General features: G+C 36.2%; 2 protein-coding genes and 1 long non-coding RNA gene across 4 annotated transcripts in view; 2 read left to right on the forward strand and 1 right to left on the reverse strand.

Moving 5' to 3' along the window:
* Positions 1-20755, reverse strand: part of LOC125803813 (E3 ubiquitin/ISG15 ligase TRIM25-like) — a 269398-nt gene that overhangs the window by 106729 nt on the left and 141914 nt on the right. The window lies entirely within an intron of this gene.
* Positions 2285-7947, forward strand: LOC125803837 (uncharacterized). Of its 2 annotated transcripts, XR_007440178.1 has the most exons (6): positions 2285-2551; positions 3374-3405; positions 3741-3774; positions 4277-4341; positions 5291-5643; positions 7824-7947. It is a non-coding gene; the product is annotated as an uncharacterized LOC125803837 (long non-coding RNA). The 2 variants fall into 2 exon arrangements; XR_007440179.1 differs by lacking the exon at positions 3374-3405.
* LOC125803824 (tripartite motif-containing protein 16-like) lies at positions 12585-19224 on the forward strand. The gene is made up of 6 exons (XM_049482136.1): positions 12585-13219; positions 13337-13432; positions 13816-14049; positions 14780-14939; positions 15330-15389; positions 16618-19224. The coding sequence occupies exons 1-6, from the start codon at positions 12629-12631 to the stop codon at positions 17151-17153; spliced, it is 1677 nt and encodes a 558-aa protein (XP_049338093.1). The 5' UTR covers positions 12585-12628; the 3' UTR covers positions 17154-19224.

Genomic DNA, 20755 nt, shown 5'->3' on the forward strand with positions numbered 1-20755 from the left:
CGTGTTTATCAGATTGCTTCTGAGTGACTGAAATTAATGGGGTTTTATGGAGGATTTAAGCAATAAATCTGAGTTCATAAATGTTTTAGGATAATAAAAATAAAAACAGAACAATATCACATGATTCAGCACTGCAAAAACATTTTCTAAAGCTTTTAAACTCCAGTTATAAACCTTTTAAACTCCAGTTAGCTCTCTAACCACTCAGCACACATTAGCACCAATGCTAACTAGCTCCTCTCTTCACTAAAACCTGTTTGACAGAAAAATGTACATTTATTTGCTGTTTTAGTAAAATGAATCATTTTGCTTTGTAAAATCAGAAGAATATTCAAAACAAGTAGTTAGACTTTATTTTAACTTGGAGTTTTTAAAGGAGTTGAGGCTAATACTAATGCTAATGCTAATAATGATGAAGGAAGGGGCATGTTTGTTTACTTTGTGTTAGATCCTGTGCTGCACTGATATAGATTTACACCCACAGTGATAATAAACGTATAGAATAAATAATATAATAAACTCAGGTAATTAGAAGAACAGTAATTAGAAGAAGAGGAGAATTTAGCTTCAACAACAGAGTTTTAAACAGACACAATGCAGAAATATGGGGGTCTTGAGGAGCTCCATTTAACTTATATCCTCCACCTTAAACAGAAGAGGAGCTGGTAAATTAGCTATTTAGATTATTAATAAATATTTACAGCTTCTCATTATCTCAGTGTTTTATTATATACATAAGAAATGAGTGAAATGGTTCTGTTTTACACCAGCCAGAGCTGTATAGAGAGAGAGAGTCGCTTCAGCTCCGTTTACTCCAATCCTCACTTTTTAACAGCAATGGCGACTCGTGGAGCTTCTCAATAGTTCCTGTAATTTAGCGACTAAAACTAGTAGCCCCACAGAGCTGCAGCAGAGTACAGCGTTAGTGCTGCACTTTTACAGGATAAAACCATTAAACAACCTGATTTAATACTGTCAGCACACCTGAATCTAATTCACATGTAGAGTACAGCATGATCCCCACTAAATTACCATCGTTAAGATCGTTAACAGAACAGATTAGGGTAAATTAGACAGAGCTAGATAAATAATCCTGTGTGTGTTTGCAGGTTTTGTATTCTTGTTACTAAATGTAACTACTCCATTAATTTTAAGATAAGACTATTCATTCTGAATAAATAAATAATATCATAAGGTCTGAATTTATGGAACTGATTTATATGAAGAAATGTATAGAGAATGTATAAATAAGGCAAACAAAACAAGACAAAACAAAAACTATACACACACTTATGGATTAATCATTTTTACTAACCCTTTGTTTTTTTATTTTGTTTTTATTTTATATTACATTTTATTGTTAATGACTGTTTACAAAGTTGAGTTTGTCATTGCACATATTTCAATTTACAATTTCTCAGTTTGAAAAGTTAAAATTATAAAGACTTCTCATGAAATAAATGTGTTGTTAGTAAGTCAGAATCTGATTTTAAAACATCCCCAAACCCCCATCAGTGTAATTTTATCAGTTAACATCCCTGATAGCAGACTACTCCGATCCGGATCCGTTTTACCTCCGGCAGATCCGCGCTACAGTCAGGTCTGTTTAGTGCAGGGGTCTCAAACTCGCGGCCCGCGGGCCAACTGCGGCCCGCGGGACGATAGTTTGTGGCCCCGCCTTAATATGAAAGTTTAATGTTAGCGCGGCCCGCGAGTTTGAATTTGTCATTATATGCACGCGGCGCATGCGCAATTCCCGCGGCTGCTCCCGCTTCACGCGCTGTCTGAACCCGGAAGTTGCTGTTCCACAGGACAGAAAAAGAAGCAGAAAAGACTCAACGCGACAGCGACACCAAGTGGAATTATATATATATTATACAGCCCCAAACATGTCTTTTTCAAAGCCTGCAGGGAAGAGAAAGATTTGTGATGAGCACAGACAATTTCAGGAATCAATTTCATTTGAATCTGAATAATAATAATTACATTTCTCTAGTCAGCAACTATATGTGGTTTCTTCAGTGTTATTCTTCTTATTCTTCTTCTTCTTATTATAATTATTATTTTCATTTAATTTATTTTTTACTGATTTTTATTTTTTTCTTATGAATTGTTAATTAATTTATTTTTTCATCTTATTTTGTGTTAAAAAATAAAGACATTTGATAACATTGGAATGTTTTTGTAAGAGCTTTTCTTGTGGAAAACCTGATGCGGCCCAGCCTCACCCAGACTCTACCTCCAGCGGCCCCCGGGTAAATTGAGTTTGAGACCCCTGGTTTAGTGGATCTGGTCCGGCTTCACTCCGGGTTCGGGTTATGACTGTGACTCACGTTCAGATCCGTTTTACTGACGGTAAATCCGCATAACAGTCCGTCTCATTTCACGCCTTCCATATGACTTCAGCACGGAGTCAGATACCAGATGTGAGTTCAGTGTCAGTTCAGTGTCGTTTTGCGGATCCGGGCCGCATCGGCGGAGCGGCACAGGAGCGGGAGAAATTCAAACTCAGCGCGAGGACCAACTGACATCTGCTGAATCTGCGCTTCAGGTGAGTTAACTAGCTAACTAGCTATCAGCGTCATTTAATTACATTTATTGCTCATTTTTAATCTTGTATATGCTAAAGTTGATTTATCACGTGTATGTTGGATAATATCAATTGTTTTTTTGTGTATTTAATGTTAATTGTTGTCAATTTGTAGGCAAAATTGACAAAAAGCTTCAGTTAACGATACCAGTTAGTTATGCTAGTATTAGCTAGTATAACTAGCTAAGCTAACCAGGCTAACTAGCTGAAATAAACGCTGTTAACTCATTTTGCTCGAGTAACACACCTTTTTTTTTATTAAAATAAACAACTTTAGTTATTCTTAGAACCTTAAATAGTTGTGTTTGGGTTTAATTAAAATAAAGCTCGTCAGACGTTTTCCTGCTCCACCTTAAATCGTGCAGCAATGGCTTACTGACATTGACATATTTAAGCACTGTTTAAGGTGGAGTGGGAAATACAAAGAAGCTGGCCAAAAGTAAAAAAAAAAAAAAAAGAAAAAAAAGTAATTATAAATTTTATAATTTGTTATAAACACAACTAAGTTACTGTCAATAAAAATATGAGGCTGCATTTAACTTATTATTTTCCAGCATAAACTTTTCCATTCCACCTTAAATTTATTCTCGTTGTGGCGCACGAAGGAGCTGGCCAGTGTCCATATCAGCAAAATGTGAATCTTTAGAATAATAATTGGGTAATATTTGCTAGCCTAAATCAGCATATGTGTAGTAATATTAAACAATATCTGTTCTGATTTCAACTTAAAAACACCTGTTCAAAGTTACTACAATATATTAATTATATGCATTTGCTTAGTAGGGCTGCTGAGGGCTGGGGACCTGCCAGATAAGGTGAGATACAATTATTTTAGCTAATAAAATGTATGTTTACAGGTTGGATCCACCTAATGAATTTTATGTTTAATATTATGGTAGTCTTGTTTGTTATACAACATATATTATGTTAATAGTTTATTATTAACTAACATGTTTTATGTCGCTAACACACTGCTAAGTCAAACTAACTTGTTTATTATAATATTGTGTTGTATTGCAGTACATTTTTAACATTGGGGGAATATAATAAAAAAGGGCATATTAAGCTAGCTAATTCCAACTGCATTTTAAATTATAAGGGATTTCTACCAGCTTTAATTACTATTAATTTTGTTTTGTTTGTTTTTTAGGTGTAATCATTTACCCATCAAATCACCTAACAAGGTAATTAATTCTATTTTCCAGCAGTTCTGTAATTAATTTTGACTTTAAGTCTGTTGATACACGTTTGATTTGATATGTTTGCTCTTAATGTAGCATTTATCCACTTTCTTATTTTAATTGTTTGTTGTGCCACTGCACTAAAAACTTTAAGGGACACTGTAAGATTTTCTTGATTAATTTATATACATTTTTAAAGAAGTAAATTTACAACCATAAAAATTAGTGTTCCACTCCATTGAGCTGTAATATACAGAATAAAAGTCCTCTCATGTCTGATCTGGGCTCCACTGTGTTAAAACAAGGCTATGTAAGTATTTGCGTGCCCTGCTATCAGAACTTTCTCAGCCTCGTTTCAACACCGTGGAGGTCAGATCAGACATGAGAGGAATATTATTCAGTGTATTACACCTCAATGGAGTGAAACAGTGATTTTGAAGTTCAGAATAGCTTTTAAGTTTGTGTTTTGTTTTCTGTCTGCGCTTGCTGCATCTCCCCCTCGCAGGATCAGCCTGGATCCTAACAGTACTTGATGCACTGAGCAGTGACATTTTACATAGAGTAGTTAAGGTAAGAAATATACATTTCTTTCCTTTTAAAACATTTGTGTTGTTACGTATAATAACAATTACATCAGGCGTTATCAGATTGAGGTTCAAATTATCAAATCAAATTGTTGGCGGGGACCAGTTAAAAAATCACTGGATATTGGTGTCCGTGCTAACTCTATACCCTTGAGTAAAGTAACCAAGTACTAATACTTCATTACTTTTCATCCCTTTGCTTTATCTTAAATGATTGCCACCTTTTGAACTAAAATAATTCCTAATCAGTTGTCTATTCCTGACTAGAAAACTAAAAATAACAGTTTTAAATGTTTTGCATTTTTTTAAGCTGGAGAGAACTACTGCAGGATTTCTCCAGACTCACTGTAATTACACATGGTCACCATGACACACTAAATAGTACAGGGGTGTTTTTCCTGAAAGTGATCAATCTTAGCGAATAACAAACAAACTAACGCATGACGTGAGAAAAGAACGAGCCAGTTCTTCAAGTGTTTCCCATAGAGCTTTGCAAAAAGTTCAAAGAGCGTCTTTGTTGACTCCTCCCCTTTGCAATTCCTGTAAATCCTGTATTTCCTTGTGAATTCCATATAAGTGTGTGTATGGTGCAGTAACAACTGGGTTACAGAATGCACAGACTTGGAGTCTGCACACTTGCTAAGACAGTGACCATCACCAGTTGTCTGCAGGAAACCACCTGTAGCATAAAATCAGTGGGCAGTTAGGTGGTACATGGTGGAACTCTGTGGAACTGAGTTGACCTAGAGGCACACATATATACAGTGAGGAAAATGAACACCCTGCGACTTTGCAAGTTCTCTCACTTATAAATCATTGAGGGGTCTGAAATTTTCATCTTTGGTGCATGTCCACCGTGAGAGACATAATAAAAATCCGGAAATCACAATTTATGATTTTTTTTAAATAATTTATTTAATTTACAACTTTCTCAGCAGGATTTGGTATCCGCAAAATGGTTCGAGGTCCTCAGCCCTCGCCTCCCCCAGCACAGAGGAAAACTACCAAGGGCGGTACTCTCATTATAGGAGATTCAATTGTTAGACATTTAAAAGTATCTAAGAGTAATGGCACAATTTCATGTCTTCCAGATGCTTGCATGCTGGTAGTCGGCAAGCGGCTCCCTGGGGCGCATTGCCAAAGCAGGAACCCCGGCACCATCACCCTCCACGTGGGGATGAGCTTTCGGGAGCGACCGGCCCCATTCCACAGAGACAGGCTTCTCTCTGTGAACATCGAGGCGGTGCTACGCTGAGACTGACTGTCTCTACCCAGTCACACCAGCCAAGTAGGTTTGTTTGCTGGTATTTCTGCTTGTACTATTTGTATGTCAATTCTTCATAATAGTGTAAATAAAACACGTTATCAAAATAGCTGGAAAATCTGTTTTAACAACTCCATTAGAATTAATACAAACTCGTCTGTCCTTCTGAGTTACAGCAACAACCACATTAAATCAGGGCTGTTAAATATAAGATCGCTGGCACCTAAATCAGTTACTGTAGGTTAAATTATCATTGACAATGCACTCTCTATGAGACATGGGTTAAAACTGATGGATATTTAGCTCTAAATGAGTCCACTCCCCCCAGGTTCTAGCTATTTCATCTACCCATGCAGGACTGGTCAGGGTGGTGGTGTAGTCGTCAGTTATAGGAATAAATCAAAATACAGAGTTTGAAGCTAAGTCATTTGAACTGTTTAACCTTATAGTCGCAGGCCCATCTACTGCCACCAAAACCCAACATTCATTCCTGCTGATAACTATGTACCGTCCTCCAGGACCATATGCAAAATTCACTAAGAAATTCAGTATATTTTTTAGCTGCAGTAGCTCTCAACTCTGACAGAGTTATCATTGTTGGTGACTTTAATATCTATTTTGAAAAGAAACAGGGCCCACTGAGAATAGCATTTAAATCAATTTTGGATGCATTAGCCTTCAATGAGAATGTAATGGGCCCACCTACTGATGTACTGACTCAACTTTTTTTTCATTTGGTGATCGTTTTGGCTATGTTGCAGCCAGGGGAATGCATTTTTGCAGAAAACCTGCTTTTTCATTAAATTTTTGAAATCTAATGTCTTTTACTCTCACGTCATTCATACTCTCTGGACGCATTTTGCACTCTCTGGACATGGCAAAAATGTACACACACCTACAAACTGCTCTTAAATCAATATTCAATATTGTTTTGCTTTTTTTTCATAAATCAGGATTTTAACCATTTAAATAACTGTTTAATAATTTTATACAGTAATTACAGTGAGATAAAAAAATGTGTTTTCAATGGAAGTCAATGGGGCATTTTTGGCCACGAAGGTGTTCAGAGGGAGTATTTGACACTACATAAAAAAATTCTACCAATGCCCCATACATCTAATATTTATTATATGAGAAATAGTACAACTTTTGTGGGGGTTTTTAATGAATAATTAATCATGAATGTAATTAAACTGTCAATTAAAGGGTTAAAATCCTGGAATGTATTAAATATTTGATAATTTTGATCAGGGCTGGATTTGATTAAGTGATTTATGAAAAAATAGCAAAAAAAAATGTATATGAGTATTTTATTGCTGATTTTGTGCATGTACATTTTTGGCAACAAAGGTGTCCAGAGGGTGCAAAATTTAAATCTGGCACTATGTAAAAAAATAATAATGCAATCAAATCAATTTTGTTGCTAATCTTTTACATGTCCAAGACTCTAATAGTCACCAATGCCTCATTTGTCTGCTGTTTGTTTTGTGGAATATAATTTTTGTGGGTTTTTTTTGCCAAAATACAACAATAGTTAAAATATTTAAACTGTCATTTAAAGGGTTAAAATCCTGAAAATTATTTAATGTTTGGTAGTTTTGGGTAGAACGGAAGTTGATTAAGTGATTTTATGAAAAAAAAGTTTATTTATGTAAAAAAATATATATATTGATGTATAATGATTTAAGAGCATTTTTTAGGTGCTTGTACATTTTTACCACAAACGTGTCCAGAGGGTGCAAAATTTGAAGGGGGCTTGAGGGTTAACCTGAACATTTATCACCTGGCCGCTTTATTAGCAAAAACACAATTACAACTGCAACAACAAATGCATTTATCAAAAACCGCTGACTTATATTCTATTGTAAATAAAATACAATATAATTTTAAGTACGAGTTAACAAAGTTCTTAGCCTTACAAAGCTTTTGGGAAATGCACCCCAAAGCTATAAGTGCACTTTTTATTTATCTTTCTTTTAATTTTGGGTGCATAATTCCAGTAAAATGGTAATTATTTATTATGTGAAATGGTATAAATGAAAATTAGCTAGCCCCTATTAAATACAGCTGTGACATTTATATATCTTTTAGAAATTTGGTCAAATGAAAAACACTTGTCATTTTAGTACGCTATATTCATTTCTAGCCACTTCTTTTCTGCTGTTTCTGAAATAAAATATTTTCTTATTTTGTCTTTTTTATAGGCTGCACTGTAGACGTGTTAAGTGTCCAAGAATGCTCTCATCAGTGGAGGCACAGCTGGCTGCAAAAAACGTCTGTGTCTGCATGTTTATATTATGTGAATTAAAAATGGTTTTATTATTAAAATAATTGTATTAATGCCTGTTGATATATAAATTGTTTAATTGAAATCAAATTTTATTTAAGTAGCTTAATTAAGTATTGCATTTATAACTGATAGTATTTTATTTAATTAGCTTAAGTATTGCATTTATAAGTGATGGTATTTTATTTTAATTAGCTTAAGTATTGCATTTATAAGTGATGGTATTTTATTTTAATTAGCTTAAGTATTGCATTTATAAGTGATGGTATTTTATTGAATTAGCTTAATTAATATTGCATTTATAAGTGATATTTTATATAATTAGCTTATTTAAGTATTGCATTTATAAGTGATGGTATTTTATTTAATTAGCTTAATTAAGTATTGCATTTATAACTGATGGTACTTTCATTAATTAGCTTAATTAAGTATTGCATATATAAGTTATGGTATTTTATTTAATTAACTTAACTAAGTATTGCATTTATAATTATTGTATTTCATTTAGCTAACCTAATTAAGGATTGCATTTACAACTAATGTTTTTTTTATTATATTATTTAAATATTGCATTTGTAATTTAATGTACTGTATTAAACTCTTTTAATTTATCAATGTAAAAAAGAAGTCAAATAGCTTAGTGCTCTTTCTTTACTACTTTTATTTTGAAATATGTCATTATAATCATTAATAAGTAGGCTGGGGAACGTGAAAAGGCCGTGGCTTGGCCGTAGCTAATACGGAACTAATCCAGGGCTGATCCAGATCTGGTCCAGATCTGTAACGGACCTGTTCCAGCGAGTGTAACGGTAAGCGGATCCGGCGCGGATCCGGCCCATATTCGGTCTAAAGGAACACCTGAAACGCTTGGTCTGGACTGGTGCTGGCCCAGTATCTTTTTGACTCCGTAAAACGGATCCGTGACGGTTTTGGCCCGTTGTGCATCTGGACCCCGGCCCAGAACCGTTTTACGGATCCGGCGCGGAACTTGTGATAGACTCGGCCCGGATCCGGCCAGAATGCTTTTTGCTATCTGGGATTAGGATATGAATGCTTTTGACTGCAATACGATAGTCAAAACTCAAAGCTCATAAAAAAATAATTTTTTACATTTAAACAAAGCTTATCAATGGAATTACATGTACAGAAAGGTTTGCTAAATAAATATTGTAAATTACTGCATTCTTTAACTACTATTGACTAAAACTGCAGTTCTGTCTCAGTGTTTAAATTGCTGATATTAACTTTCTGGAACTATTGGAGCTCCTCATGGGTCTCGAGAACACCAAGCATTTAGGACTTCCGCTGTAGCAACTCTCTCTCTATACGGCTCTGACACTAGCTAGCTAACTGACTATATTATATAAAAGAGAGAGCGAGAAGGAGCGAGAAAGTGAGAGAGAAATTAGGCTAAATAGCAGAACATAAGCTGGTTATAAACTGACACACAGCAGAGGAGCTGAGGAGCTCAGTTCCCCAGAACCTGCAGAGCTTCAGACACAGCTGCAGAGAACGGCTTCACTTCAGCTTCAACTGGATCCAAACTGGACAGATAAGTGAATCTATCTGACTGGCTTTAGTAAAGAGCAGTGGAGCTTCTGTGTTAGACGGAGTTTTACTGTCTAGTAGCCGCTGTGCTAGCTAACGCTAACAGACTAGCTTACGCTTACCGGCAAGCTAACACTTACAAGCTAGCTAACGCTAACCGACTAGCTAACGCTAGGCAACTAGCTAATGCTAACAGACTAGCTAATGCTAACCGTTTGCTTTAGCTCAGTTAACTCAGTTAATCTACAGGAGAGAAACTCCTATTTATGGTTTAAACTATAGAACAGTGTGTGCTGAAGCCAAACGCTCAATACAGCCAAACAATTAAACAGTGGGGAAATCCCAGCTCCCTAACTAGTAAATATAGCCTTCACATTTATATTACATTATGTGTTCATCTCGTAAATATAATATACTGCATGTTTTGAAGGCATTATTAATTGGGACTCGATCAAATGCAGAATGTACCAACCTTGATGGTTATTTAAAAAATATATATTTAGCTAACTTTTTTAACTCCTTCATTGATTTCACTGATTGAGTAAATACTGCGGTAATAAGAAGCTCTAAATATCAGTTAATTGGTTAAGTTACCCACTGTTGTTACCGGATTCAGCGTTTTACCGGGCCCATTATTAGTGTGGGTGTGGTACTGAATCAGGTGTAAATGATAGAGATTATTAAATGTGTGTCTTTGTGCTAAAATGTGTGTGTAGTGTGTAAATAAAAAGTGATTAGTGTCAGGATTGACCCAGGCAGGGAGACGAGGAGACGGACGCAAGTGCAGGTAAGGGCGTGATTTAATAAATAAATAAATAAATAAATAATAAATAAACAAACGAGTGAAACAAAGGAACATAAATCTAAACAAACAATAGATACTAATAAAAATAAACAAACTAAACAGGTCAGGGAAATATATACAAGGAAAAACAACAAGGAGCTAAACTAGACCAAGCATAAATAAACTATACAGGGCAAGGGGGGAAACAAGGGAAATAAACAGGGAACTATAGGAAACAAGAAATAAACAAGAAGATATAAATATGGAACAAGGGCTAAGGCTAAGGCTATAAATACAGAGAGACACGGAGAGACAAACAACAGGAGAAGGTGCAAAGACCTACGAAGGACAAGTGACAAAGGAAGGCTTTATAGCACACAAGGGAATTGGAAACACCTGGGGCTAGGGGGCGGAGCTACAAATTAACACAGGTGAAAAACTGCTGATACAGAACACAGGTCACGTGGGACACACACAGGCACGAGGACAGACAGGAAACAGGGCCAGGACATGACAGAAGTCCCCCCTAAACGCGCAGCTCCCGAGGCGCGTAAAAACGTACCCCGGGGTTGGCGGCAGGGAGGGGCTGGGGAAAAACAAGGGACGAAACCGGGGACTGAAACGGAGACTGGACAGAGAACAGAGACTGGACAGGAGACTGAACAGGGCTCGGAGTGAAAAATCACTGGCGACAGGAACAGGAACATACACAGACACGGGGACCAGGACAGGGGGAGACAGGGGTACAACAAACACAGGTGGGTGCCCAGGACTGGCAAAAGTCTGTGGCGAAGTCCAAGGACCCAGCCTGGGAACAGTTCTGGGGTCAAGGTCTGGTGCCTCGGTGCCTGCCTGAGTTAACGGGCCCCGGGGCCAAACAGTTCTAGGAGCAGGGACCGGCGGGATGGCGACTCTGGCAGCTGGTGCTTCTGTGATTATTCAGTCATCTTCAGGGGCACAGTACACTAGAAACACCACCTGTGTAAAGAAATTCATTGCAAGAAGTACAGAGCAGATGCCCATGGAGGCAACTACAGAGAAGAAGCATCCTATCAGTAAAACAACACCATCTGATGCTGAGTGTGTGAAAGTAATGCAGAACAGAGACAATGAGTCAAATGACCCACACGGGGGAGCTCTAACACAAGAGATGAGGCCACGCAGGCTGGTTAAACTCCCTGAACGTTTGAAAGACTTTGTCATTGACTGAGAGGTGAATGAAGGGATTCAAGAAATATAATCGTGAATAGTTCAGTAAAGAACATGGTTGTTCAATACATTGAGGTTAAAAGGAAACATAATAAGAAGTGACAGCAAAATAAACTGTTGGAGTAAATGTTATGTGAATCTTTATTTTGGAAGTATGGTGTTATGATTGCTGCAATCTGGGGATATGTTTCTGTTTTTAGAAAAAAAATGTTATGGGCGGTAACTCATCTTATGTGGGAGTTTATGTTCAAGCAAAAGAGGGATGTTGTGTACGTGTGTGTGACATAGGAGGGGAGAGTAAAAGATGGCGAGGGAGTAAAAGACACTTATCTGAGAGCGGAGCCTCCTGTCTTTACTTGTACACTACTTTATGATCAGTGTTCACAGCAGTAGCTACTTCAGACTGCATTTACTTTAAATACAATACGACCAGAAACCACTTAATATGAACTGCTAATACTACTACTACTACTACTACTACACACACACACACACACACAAAGTGATTTTAAACACACTCCTGCAGCTCTGAGCGGGCGTTTTAATGAGCTAATTATTTGATTTGAGTGTGTTGAAAGCAGGGAAAGCACTAAATGTGCAGTGCAGGGGAAGGGGGGCGGTTGTGGTGGCGGCCGGACAAGGGTTGAGAGGTTCAAGCTGCCATTGTTGGGTTATTGAACACCTTTATAAAATTATATCCTAGGGTTTTGGATCATTTGGATCTATAAAGCTTAAATATTAAAAAGTATCGATATCAGTATCGATATCGGCAATACTGGCCCTGCGTTTACTTGGTATCGGATCGATACCAAAATTCCCGGTATCGCCCACCTCTATTGTCTACTCTTCTGAATATTCGGTGCAATTACACATTCTCACCAGAGAGGTCTCCAAATCCCCAAATCTCACAAACGTGCAGTCTGTCTCTTAAAGTGAGAGTGAAAGTAAAATCTGATCATTTCCTGGATTACCTGCAGGTGTGTGAGTGTGTGAATCGGTGTGTGTCGTGTCTGGATCTACAGTTTTGTCATTAAAGTAAGTTTTCCTGAGTCTGTACAATAATTCCTGTTTGAGTCAGACAGTGTGAGTATTGTTATCTTGGCTAATAAGAAGAATTAAAGGATAGTTCTGTTCACTTCTCTCCAACAGAGAACCAGGAAACAAAATCTTCACACTGTAAAATGGCAGAACCCAATGTTTCACTGGCTCAGGATGAGTTCAGCTGTTCAGTCTGCCTGGATCTCCTGAAGGATCCAGTGACTATTCACTGTGGACACAGTTTCTGTATGGTGTGTATTAACAAGTGCTGGGATGAGGAGGATCAGAAGGAGATCTACAGCTGCCCTCACTGCAGACACACCTTCACCTCAAGACCTGTCGTGAGTAAAAACACCATGCTGGCTGAGGTGGTGGAGAAACTGAAGAAGACGAGACACCAGGCTGCTCCTCCTGATCACTCTTCTGCTGATCCTGAAGATGTGGAGTGTGATTTCTGTACTGGGAGAAAACACAAAGCCGTCCAGTCCTGCCTGGTGTGTCTGGCCTCTTACTGTGAAGCTCACCTCCAGCCTCACTACCAATCTCCAGCCTTTAAGAAGCACAAGCTGGTCAAAGCCTCCAGACGACTCCAGGAGCAGATCTGCTCTCAGCACGATAAACTGCTGGAGGCTTACTGTCGCACCGACCAGCAGTGTATCTGCATCCTGTGTACCATGGATGACCATAGAGGACATGATACAGTGTCACTTAAAGCAGAAAGATCTGAGAAACAGGTAAGGTGTAAATGGAGTTGCTACTCCAGATTATAGGACCTAATACCTTCACCTGTCCCATGACATGTGGCATTTTAATTTTTAATTAATGTGTTTTGTTGGTTGGTTTATTTGCAGAAGCAGGTGGTGGAAACACAGAGGAAATACAAGGAGAGAATCCAGGAGAGAGAGAAGGAGCTTCAGGAGTTAATAGAAGCTGTGGAGACTCACAAGGTGATTTTTTAAATAAGTAGAAGAATAAACATCTGATTTTTCCCATTAAGGGTAATTATTTAATTATTTAACTAAAGGTGTCCTCATTTTTAAAATGTCATTTAAAGTCACATTTTATTTTAGTTTTAGTCATCAATTATCAAAATTAAATAATCTTTACAGCTTCGTGAGTTAAGAAAAGCCACAGCATGAAGTTTGGGTTTATGCAATATTTATGTCACATCTTATTCTGTGAGATTATTGGCCGGTTGCAAATAAAAAATCTGACTACTGATAAACTCTGATGTTCCTCAGTAATCAGATTATGAAGTGCATGTAAATCCACTTATTGATGTGAATGAACTGCTCCTAACATTCTCCTCTCTCTGTGATTCCACTACCAGCGCTCTGCTCAGACAGCAGTGGAGGACAGTGAGAAGATCTTCACTGAGATGATCCTCTCCATTGAGAGAAGACGCTCTGAGGTGAGGCAGATGATCAGAGATCAGGAGAAAGCTGCAGTGAGTCGAGCTGAAGAACGTCTGAAGAGACTGGATCAGGAGATCACAGAGCTGAAGAGGAGAGATGCTGATCTGGAGAAGCTTTCATTCACAGAGGATCACATCCATTTCCTCCAGGTAACAGACACTGTTTTCTCTCCCCAAATACAAAGTTTATTTTAGACTGTTTACACCATCTTTTTAATGTGATCTATATCTGATATTAGTCTGAACAGTTCTTAAACTGAAGCTCATGCACTAAAGAGCAGAGCTTCACATGAAGTTTCAGTTTCACCAGTGACTGAAAGCTGATCTTAACAGAGAATGAGTTCCAGCTCACTGTAAAAAAGGGAATGTTGTTTGGCCACGCCCTCCTCTTTAATGTCTGTCCTTTATCTTTTTTGTTTAAACAATTTTAAGTTTTTTTATTTTACTTAGTGCTGCAGCAGCACCATCTATTGGCTGTGTTCAGCAATTTGATTGGATATATCTTTAAAGAGAGAGCGGTTGTGATGTGTACTATTTAATTCAGTATGAACAGAGACATCAGTCCAAATGTTTATGGGGTCTGTTATCTCTCTATCACACCAATGAATCCCTCATTACCTGCTGTTGTCCATTTTCCCTTATGCTCAATGTAAGTTTTGACGTAAATGTTGCATGAATTCTGATCTGTCTTGGATATTGGATATGTATCAGATTTCAATTACACAGACTTTTTATTTCCTTTCACACTGTCTCATACATAATTAATCTGAATCATGAATGACTAATAAGATCAGATTTAGACCAGATTTTACCTGATTTAATTCAATATAATTTAGAAATTGTTGAAGGTATTATGTGTTTGTTGTTTGTCTACATGTAGAGTTTTCAGTCTCTCTCAGCTCCTCCTGGATCTTCAGCATCACCTGCTTTTACTCTCAGTCCTCTCAACACTTTTGAAGTTGTTATGAAGTCTGTTTCTCAGCTGAGAGGAAAACTAGACGAATTCTGGAAAAAGGAATTTGAGAAGACATCAGCTGCAGGTATATTAAATAAATCTCATCCCATTTTCTATGTAAATATATGAAATGATAAGTCCATAAATAGTCATTCTGCACTCAGTACCTCATAATGACAAAGTAAAAACAATTTAGGATTTTTTTAAAAGTAAAAGAGTGTGAAGAGTTTCAGAATGCACTGTAGGTTCTTCTCTAAATCCTGATGAAGTGGTCAGTAGTTTCTGGACTGAAGTGGTTGAGACTGTATATAAGGTGTGACTTTATTGTGATTGAAAGTCCAGGTAGGGTAGATTAAGACTCTACATCTACATGGAGAGAAAATCCAGTATTAGATTATTTTAATGTTGTAGTAAATGTACAGAGGGAACAGAAGCTCAGTGATGCTGTGTAGTAACTGTGTACATTTTCCTGTAGTGAAGGAAGTGCAGATCATTCTTCCTCCTGAACCCAAAAGCAGAGAAGAGTTCCTGCAGTGTAAGTCCGGCCCTTTCTCTCTCTCTTTAATCCTTTAATTCTCACACACTCTCAGAAATAACACCACAATGTACAAATACACAAAGTTTAATCTGACATGTATACGACTATATTAAATAATTAACTGTTATATTTCAACTGCTTACGTATAAACTTGATAAAAAACACCAACATTCCTCATGAACTTTGATTTTGTGATAATGGCCTATCATAGTTTTGTATTTATTTAGATAAAACACAAAATTTGTGTTTTATAATAAAAACAATGAACATTTTACTACAAATCTGCAATTATTATATAACTCAATTGATTTTCTGTATAATGGATTAAAAAAATGAGTATATTTTCTGGATTAGCGACTGTACTGAATCTCTGTGCAATAGTGAGCACTTGTATCCAGGCTGTTTCAGAGGCAAAGTGAACATGGAAAATTTTAAAATGCCCCAATCAAACACCAAACAACGAAGAACAGTAATTTTAAAGTGCATCTACAAGCATAACCAAAAACGTTCAGAAATGTATTGTTTCTCTGAGATTTGTGACTAAACTGCAAATCACTTTCACCAATCTTTCCCCAAATATAGTCTCTGATCATCTTCTTTATTTATACTGATAAACTTCTTTATTTATACTGTAAAGTTCTATAGAATTCTGGACAGTTCTGAAAACTTATTTATAGTTCTCACAGTTCCAGAAGCTTCTGGAAGTCTTTAGTATACTCAGCACTTTATATTTCACAAATATTCAAAAAAAAGAAAAAAATCAGTTTCAGATATGATTGTGCCACCACTAAAGCAAAACCTATATTTTGTATATTCTATTTTTATTGTATTCTTTTATTTTATCTTATTTTATCTATATATCTATTTTAATAACAGCTCTTGGTTGTAAACTGGATCGTAAGATCACAATTTCGTTCCACCTCATGTACCACATGTGATGCGAATGACAATAAAATCTTCTTGAATCCTTTAATCCTTGAAACTTTCTGGGGAATAAAAACCTTTTTATTTTTTAAAGAATTAGGAAAACACACTTAACACCTGAGAACAAAAATATACATAAAATTGTTATGTTGTGTAATTGAATAATAATGAGAATAAATCTTTCTTTAACATAATCCAACACTTTTCATAGATACTTCCAGTATGTTCTCTGGTTATTTCAGTTTTAGGGGCTGTTTTTAGATCGTTTTCTAAAAGCTGATGGGTTTTCTCTCTCTTTCAGATTCCTGTCAGCTCACACTGGATCCAAACACAGCCAATAAATTCCTCCTCCTGTCTGAGAGGAACACAGTGGTGACCCGCAGCGACACAGTCCAGCCATATCCTGACCATCCAGACAGATTTGATGTATGGCCTCAGGTTCTGTGTAGAGAGAGTGTGAGTGGACGCTGCTACTGGGAGGTTGAGTGGAGAGGAGATAGAGGGGTTGGTATAGCAGTGTCTTATAAAAGCATCTCCAGGAAGGGAGGAGGCGGGGAGTGTTTGTTTGGTAATAATGATCAGTCTTGGAGATTGTTCTGTGATTCCTCCAGATACATATTCGGTTACAATAACAGAGATACTGTAATCTCTGGAGTACCCTTCTCCTCTAGAATAGGAGTGTATGTGGATCACAGGGCAGGAACTCTGTCCTTCTACAGCATCTCTGATACCATGACCCTCATCCACAGAGTCCAGACCACCTTCACTCAGCCGCTCTACGCTGGGTTTGTGTTAAACCTTCACTCATCAGTAAATCTTTTACTTTCAGCAAAATAGATGAACATGCAGAACAAAGAGAAGAGCTGGATGAGATATAAGACATATAAGAACTGCAGAATCTAGACTGTAGAGCTGATTAAATAAAGTTATAATAGTGCTGGGAGATATTGTTAATATAAATAATCATAATTCTGAACGGTAATTACGTCTGTCCCAGATTAGAACTGCAGGTACATTTCCTGCAGTGGCGATTGCTCTAAGACTGCAAGGGAAGCTCAGCTTCCCCTAAAATGTAAAAAAATAAGTGATTAAATATATACTGTTGTGTGTTCATGTCACTGATTAAATATGCGCTACACCCTGCTGAACTTAGTTCAGAATCAGCTTCTTATCACTGGTAACGCCGTGGCTTTCCTCTCACTCATTCCCGCAGCTTCAAAGCGCTGCTTTAAACAGTGCGGACGCTGAGTGTCCACAGACTTCAATAGTGGAGCAAAACGCGCGGCGAAACGAGACGAGTCATTGGATAAATGCTGGGATTTGTCCCGCCCATCGGACGCTCTGCGTTTCTTGGATGTCTATGGAGCAGTGGGCTGGCCTCGGCAGGCCCGGACGCTCAGCTTCTGCATGATGATTGGATAATCTGTCTGAGGCGGAGTCCCTTTTTGATTGACAGCGAAATAAGCGAATCAGCGATCTTTTAGTTGAAAAATTCGTGATGGGAGCATTTTCATTGTGTTCTGAGTTGAACCTGAGACTTTCATAATCCATATAGCGGCATTTTCTTTATTAAAAACGACTAGCAACAAATTTCTTCTATTTCTGGTGCTTTTCTGATTAATTTGGTGTTAAAGGTGGGGAAAAGTAACAGGTATTTTCAGCTGTCCTGTATGATAAAGTGAGCTGGCTGACTGGAAGTGCTGTAACAAATAAAATGTACTGATGGCCATGCCTCTACAATCTCAGGACATAAATGAACAGGGGCAAGTAGTAAGTATTGTGTTATCATTAAAAATAATTTAAATAATTTAAATTAATAAAGGGATTATTCAAGGAAATTAAAACTGTCCAAAATATTTTTCCTTTACCAACTTTAAAGGTTTTGCGAAATTTTTTTTTTTTTTTACTGATAATTTTTTGCTTATTCATGTCGTAGCATCTTTTTTTATGTAATTGTTCAATGTAAAGAATGGGTACCTTTTTGTTGTGTAGTGAAAACTTGAAAATAATGCCTTTTGTTTACAAAAAAAAAAACATCTCAGGGAGAGTAGATTTTACGTATAAATAAAACTACATATGTTAAGATGTAGGCCGAAATTGAGCTTCCCCTCCTTAAAAGACCAGCATCCGCCACTGATTTCCTGTATGGAAAGATTTATTCAGATTTAGCGTTAAATAGTTTAAACTGTTTATATCATTAACAGAGCTCACAGTAACAGAGTTCATATTTTAAACTTCATATTACAGAACTTTATTAATTTTTAACACATTATCATTTATTATAAACTGAATGAAAGATCACAATAAAATGTTTAAATTATTGTACTGTTGTTTTATCCTCAACATTTTTATATTAAAACAAAGAGAGAGGAAATCTATGTGTTAATGCTTTAACTTTAATTTTACAATTAATGTAATATCAAAAGGAAAGAACAAAATATATACAACATATAGTAAAATATAATAGAAAATATACATTTAACTTACTGTACACTACACACATTAACTTACACTATGAAACACAGTTTTACAATATTGCACTGTTGATTGTAGCTTAAATTTAATATATTTATCATCGCTGTCACATAAAAACATTATATCTCTAAAGTAGCAACTTTACATTTCTATTTGCCTTTTCATCAGGAAATATTGACACAGTATGAAGATAAAGTATAAACATAAGATACAGTAGACATAAGGTTTTTGTGTTACAGCAGTTTTAAACTAATTAATCTAATATATGTGCTTCTATGTTGAGTTGATTTATTTGAGCATTTTATCATTTAACTCTACACAGTTCTCTGTATTAATTTGATTTTATTTGTAATGTACTCAGATTGTATTCCTGTAATCTTGTAATGTTGTGGGATATATCTTATTAATAATAAAGTGGGATCTGAAAGCTCAGAACAGAGGATCTAATTTGTCTAATTATTACTATTAGTTCTGGTTTTCAGAGCACTAGGAGCAGATGTCTGGGATAAATGTCTGAAGATGAAGCTGTTTTCTCATTGGTGTCTTTTGCAGCATTAAATCTAGCATTATTAGACTACGCTAGATCTAGAACAGATCCAATCAGGTTTATTATCACAACAATGGAAACACAATATATAGAAATAAAAATAAAAATATAATAAATACATTAGCTTATATTCTTCACTCTACAACATAATTACACTGCTTTAAAATGTACTGACCAGTATCGGCGTATATAGGTTTTTGATTAATCAACATCACTAAACTAATCCCTGTCAAAGGTGAGAAAAGTATCTCCATTCATTACTCTGTAGGTAGAAGTATAGATACTAGAGTTTAAAATACTTCTGTAGAAGCCGAAGTATCAACTCAAGCTTTTTACTCTTTAAGTAAAAGTGTAAAAGTACTGGTTTCAAAACTGCTTAAAGTATAAAAGTAAAAGTAATGTAAGGGGAAAATAATAAAGCCATTAGGAACAAAAGCTTAGGCCACGCCCACAGAGTCCTATAGTGCACTACCCCCTCCCAAAAACACATTTTTTATAAGGTATAATGACTATATTGTGCTATTAAAATGTTAATGTTGATAATATAATTTGGGATTTTGCACTAGGGTGTTCCATGTTTTAGCTGCATGTATTCTCATTGGAAATGAATGTATTTTAGTAGAATGTAAATATATTAAAAAAGCTTAGTTTGTTTTTTCTGTAGCATAAAACCCACAAAGCTATGAAAACTGTGCTACTTTACTTCACCTACTGATTTCAAAAGACTAAAAGATTTTTTTTCTCTTTAAAGCCCTTAACAGATATGTTCTATTACATGAAATAATATTAAAAATTAAAAAGGTTAAAAAGAAGAGAGGAGAATTAGCTCTGGAGAGTGTCTTCTGTGTTTATCAGATTGCTTCTAAGTGACTGAAATTAATGGTGTTTTATGGAGGATTTAAGTAATAAATCTGAGTTTATAAATGTTTTATAAATGTTTAATAAAAATAACAACAGAACAATATCACATGACTCAGCACTGCAGAAACATTTTCTAAAGCTTTTAAACTCCAGTTATAAACCTTTTAAACTCCAGTTAGCTCTCTAACCACTCAGCACATATTAGCATCAATGCTAACTAGCTCCTCTCTTCTCTAGAACCTGTTTGATGTAGAAAAATGTACATTTAAAGGTAAACTTTCTTTGCTGTTTTAGTAAAATGAATAATTTTGATTTGTAAAATCAGAAGAATATTCAAAACAAGTAGTTAGACTCTATTTTAACTTGGAGTTTTTAAAGGAGTTAAGGCTAATACTAATGCTAATGCTAATAATGATGAAGGAGGGGGCATGTTTGTTTACTTTGTGTTAGATCCTGTGCTGCACTGATATAGATTTACACCCACAGTGATAATAAACGTACAGAATAAGTAATATAATAAACTCAGGTAATTAGAAGGACAGTAATTAGAAGAAGA

This window comes from Astyanax mexicanus, chromosome 8 (genome assembly GCF_023375975.1).
Source record: "Astyanax mexicanus isolate ESR-SI-001 chromosome 8, AstMex3_surface, whole genome shotgun sequence".
Classification (NCBI taxonomy): domain Eukaryota; kingdom Metazoa; phylum Chordata; class Actinopteri; order Characiformes; family Acestrorhamphidae; genus Astyanax; species Astyanax mexicanus.

Excerpts from the sequence above, each read along its gene's own strand:
- LOC125803824 (XM_049482136.1), top strand. The coding sequence starts at position 12,629 with ATGGCAGAACCCAATGTTTCACTGGCTCAGGATGAGTTCAGCTGTTCA. Across the intron at positions 14,050-14,779 it reads ATCACATCCATTTCCTCCAG|AGTTTTCAGTCTCTCTCAGC; the intron begins GTAACAGACACT and ends GTCTACATGTAG. Across the intron at positions 14,940-15,329 it reads TGAGAAGACATCAGCTGCAG|TGAAGGAAGTGCAGATCATT; the intron begins GTATATTAAATA and ends ATTTTCCTGTAG.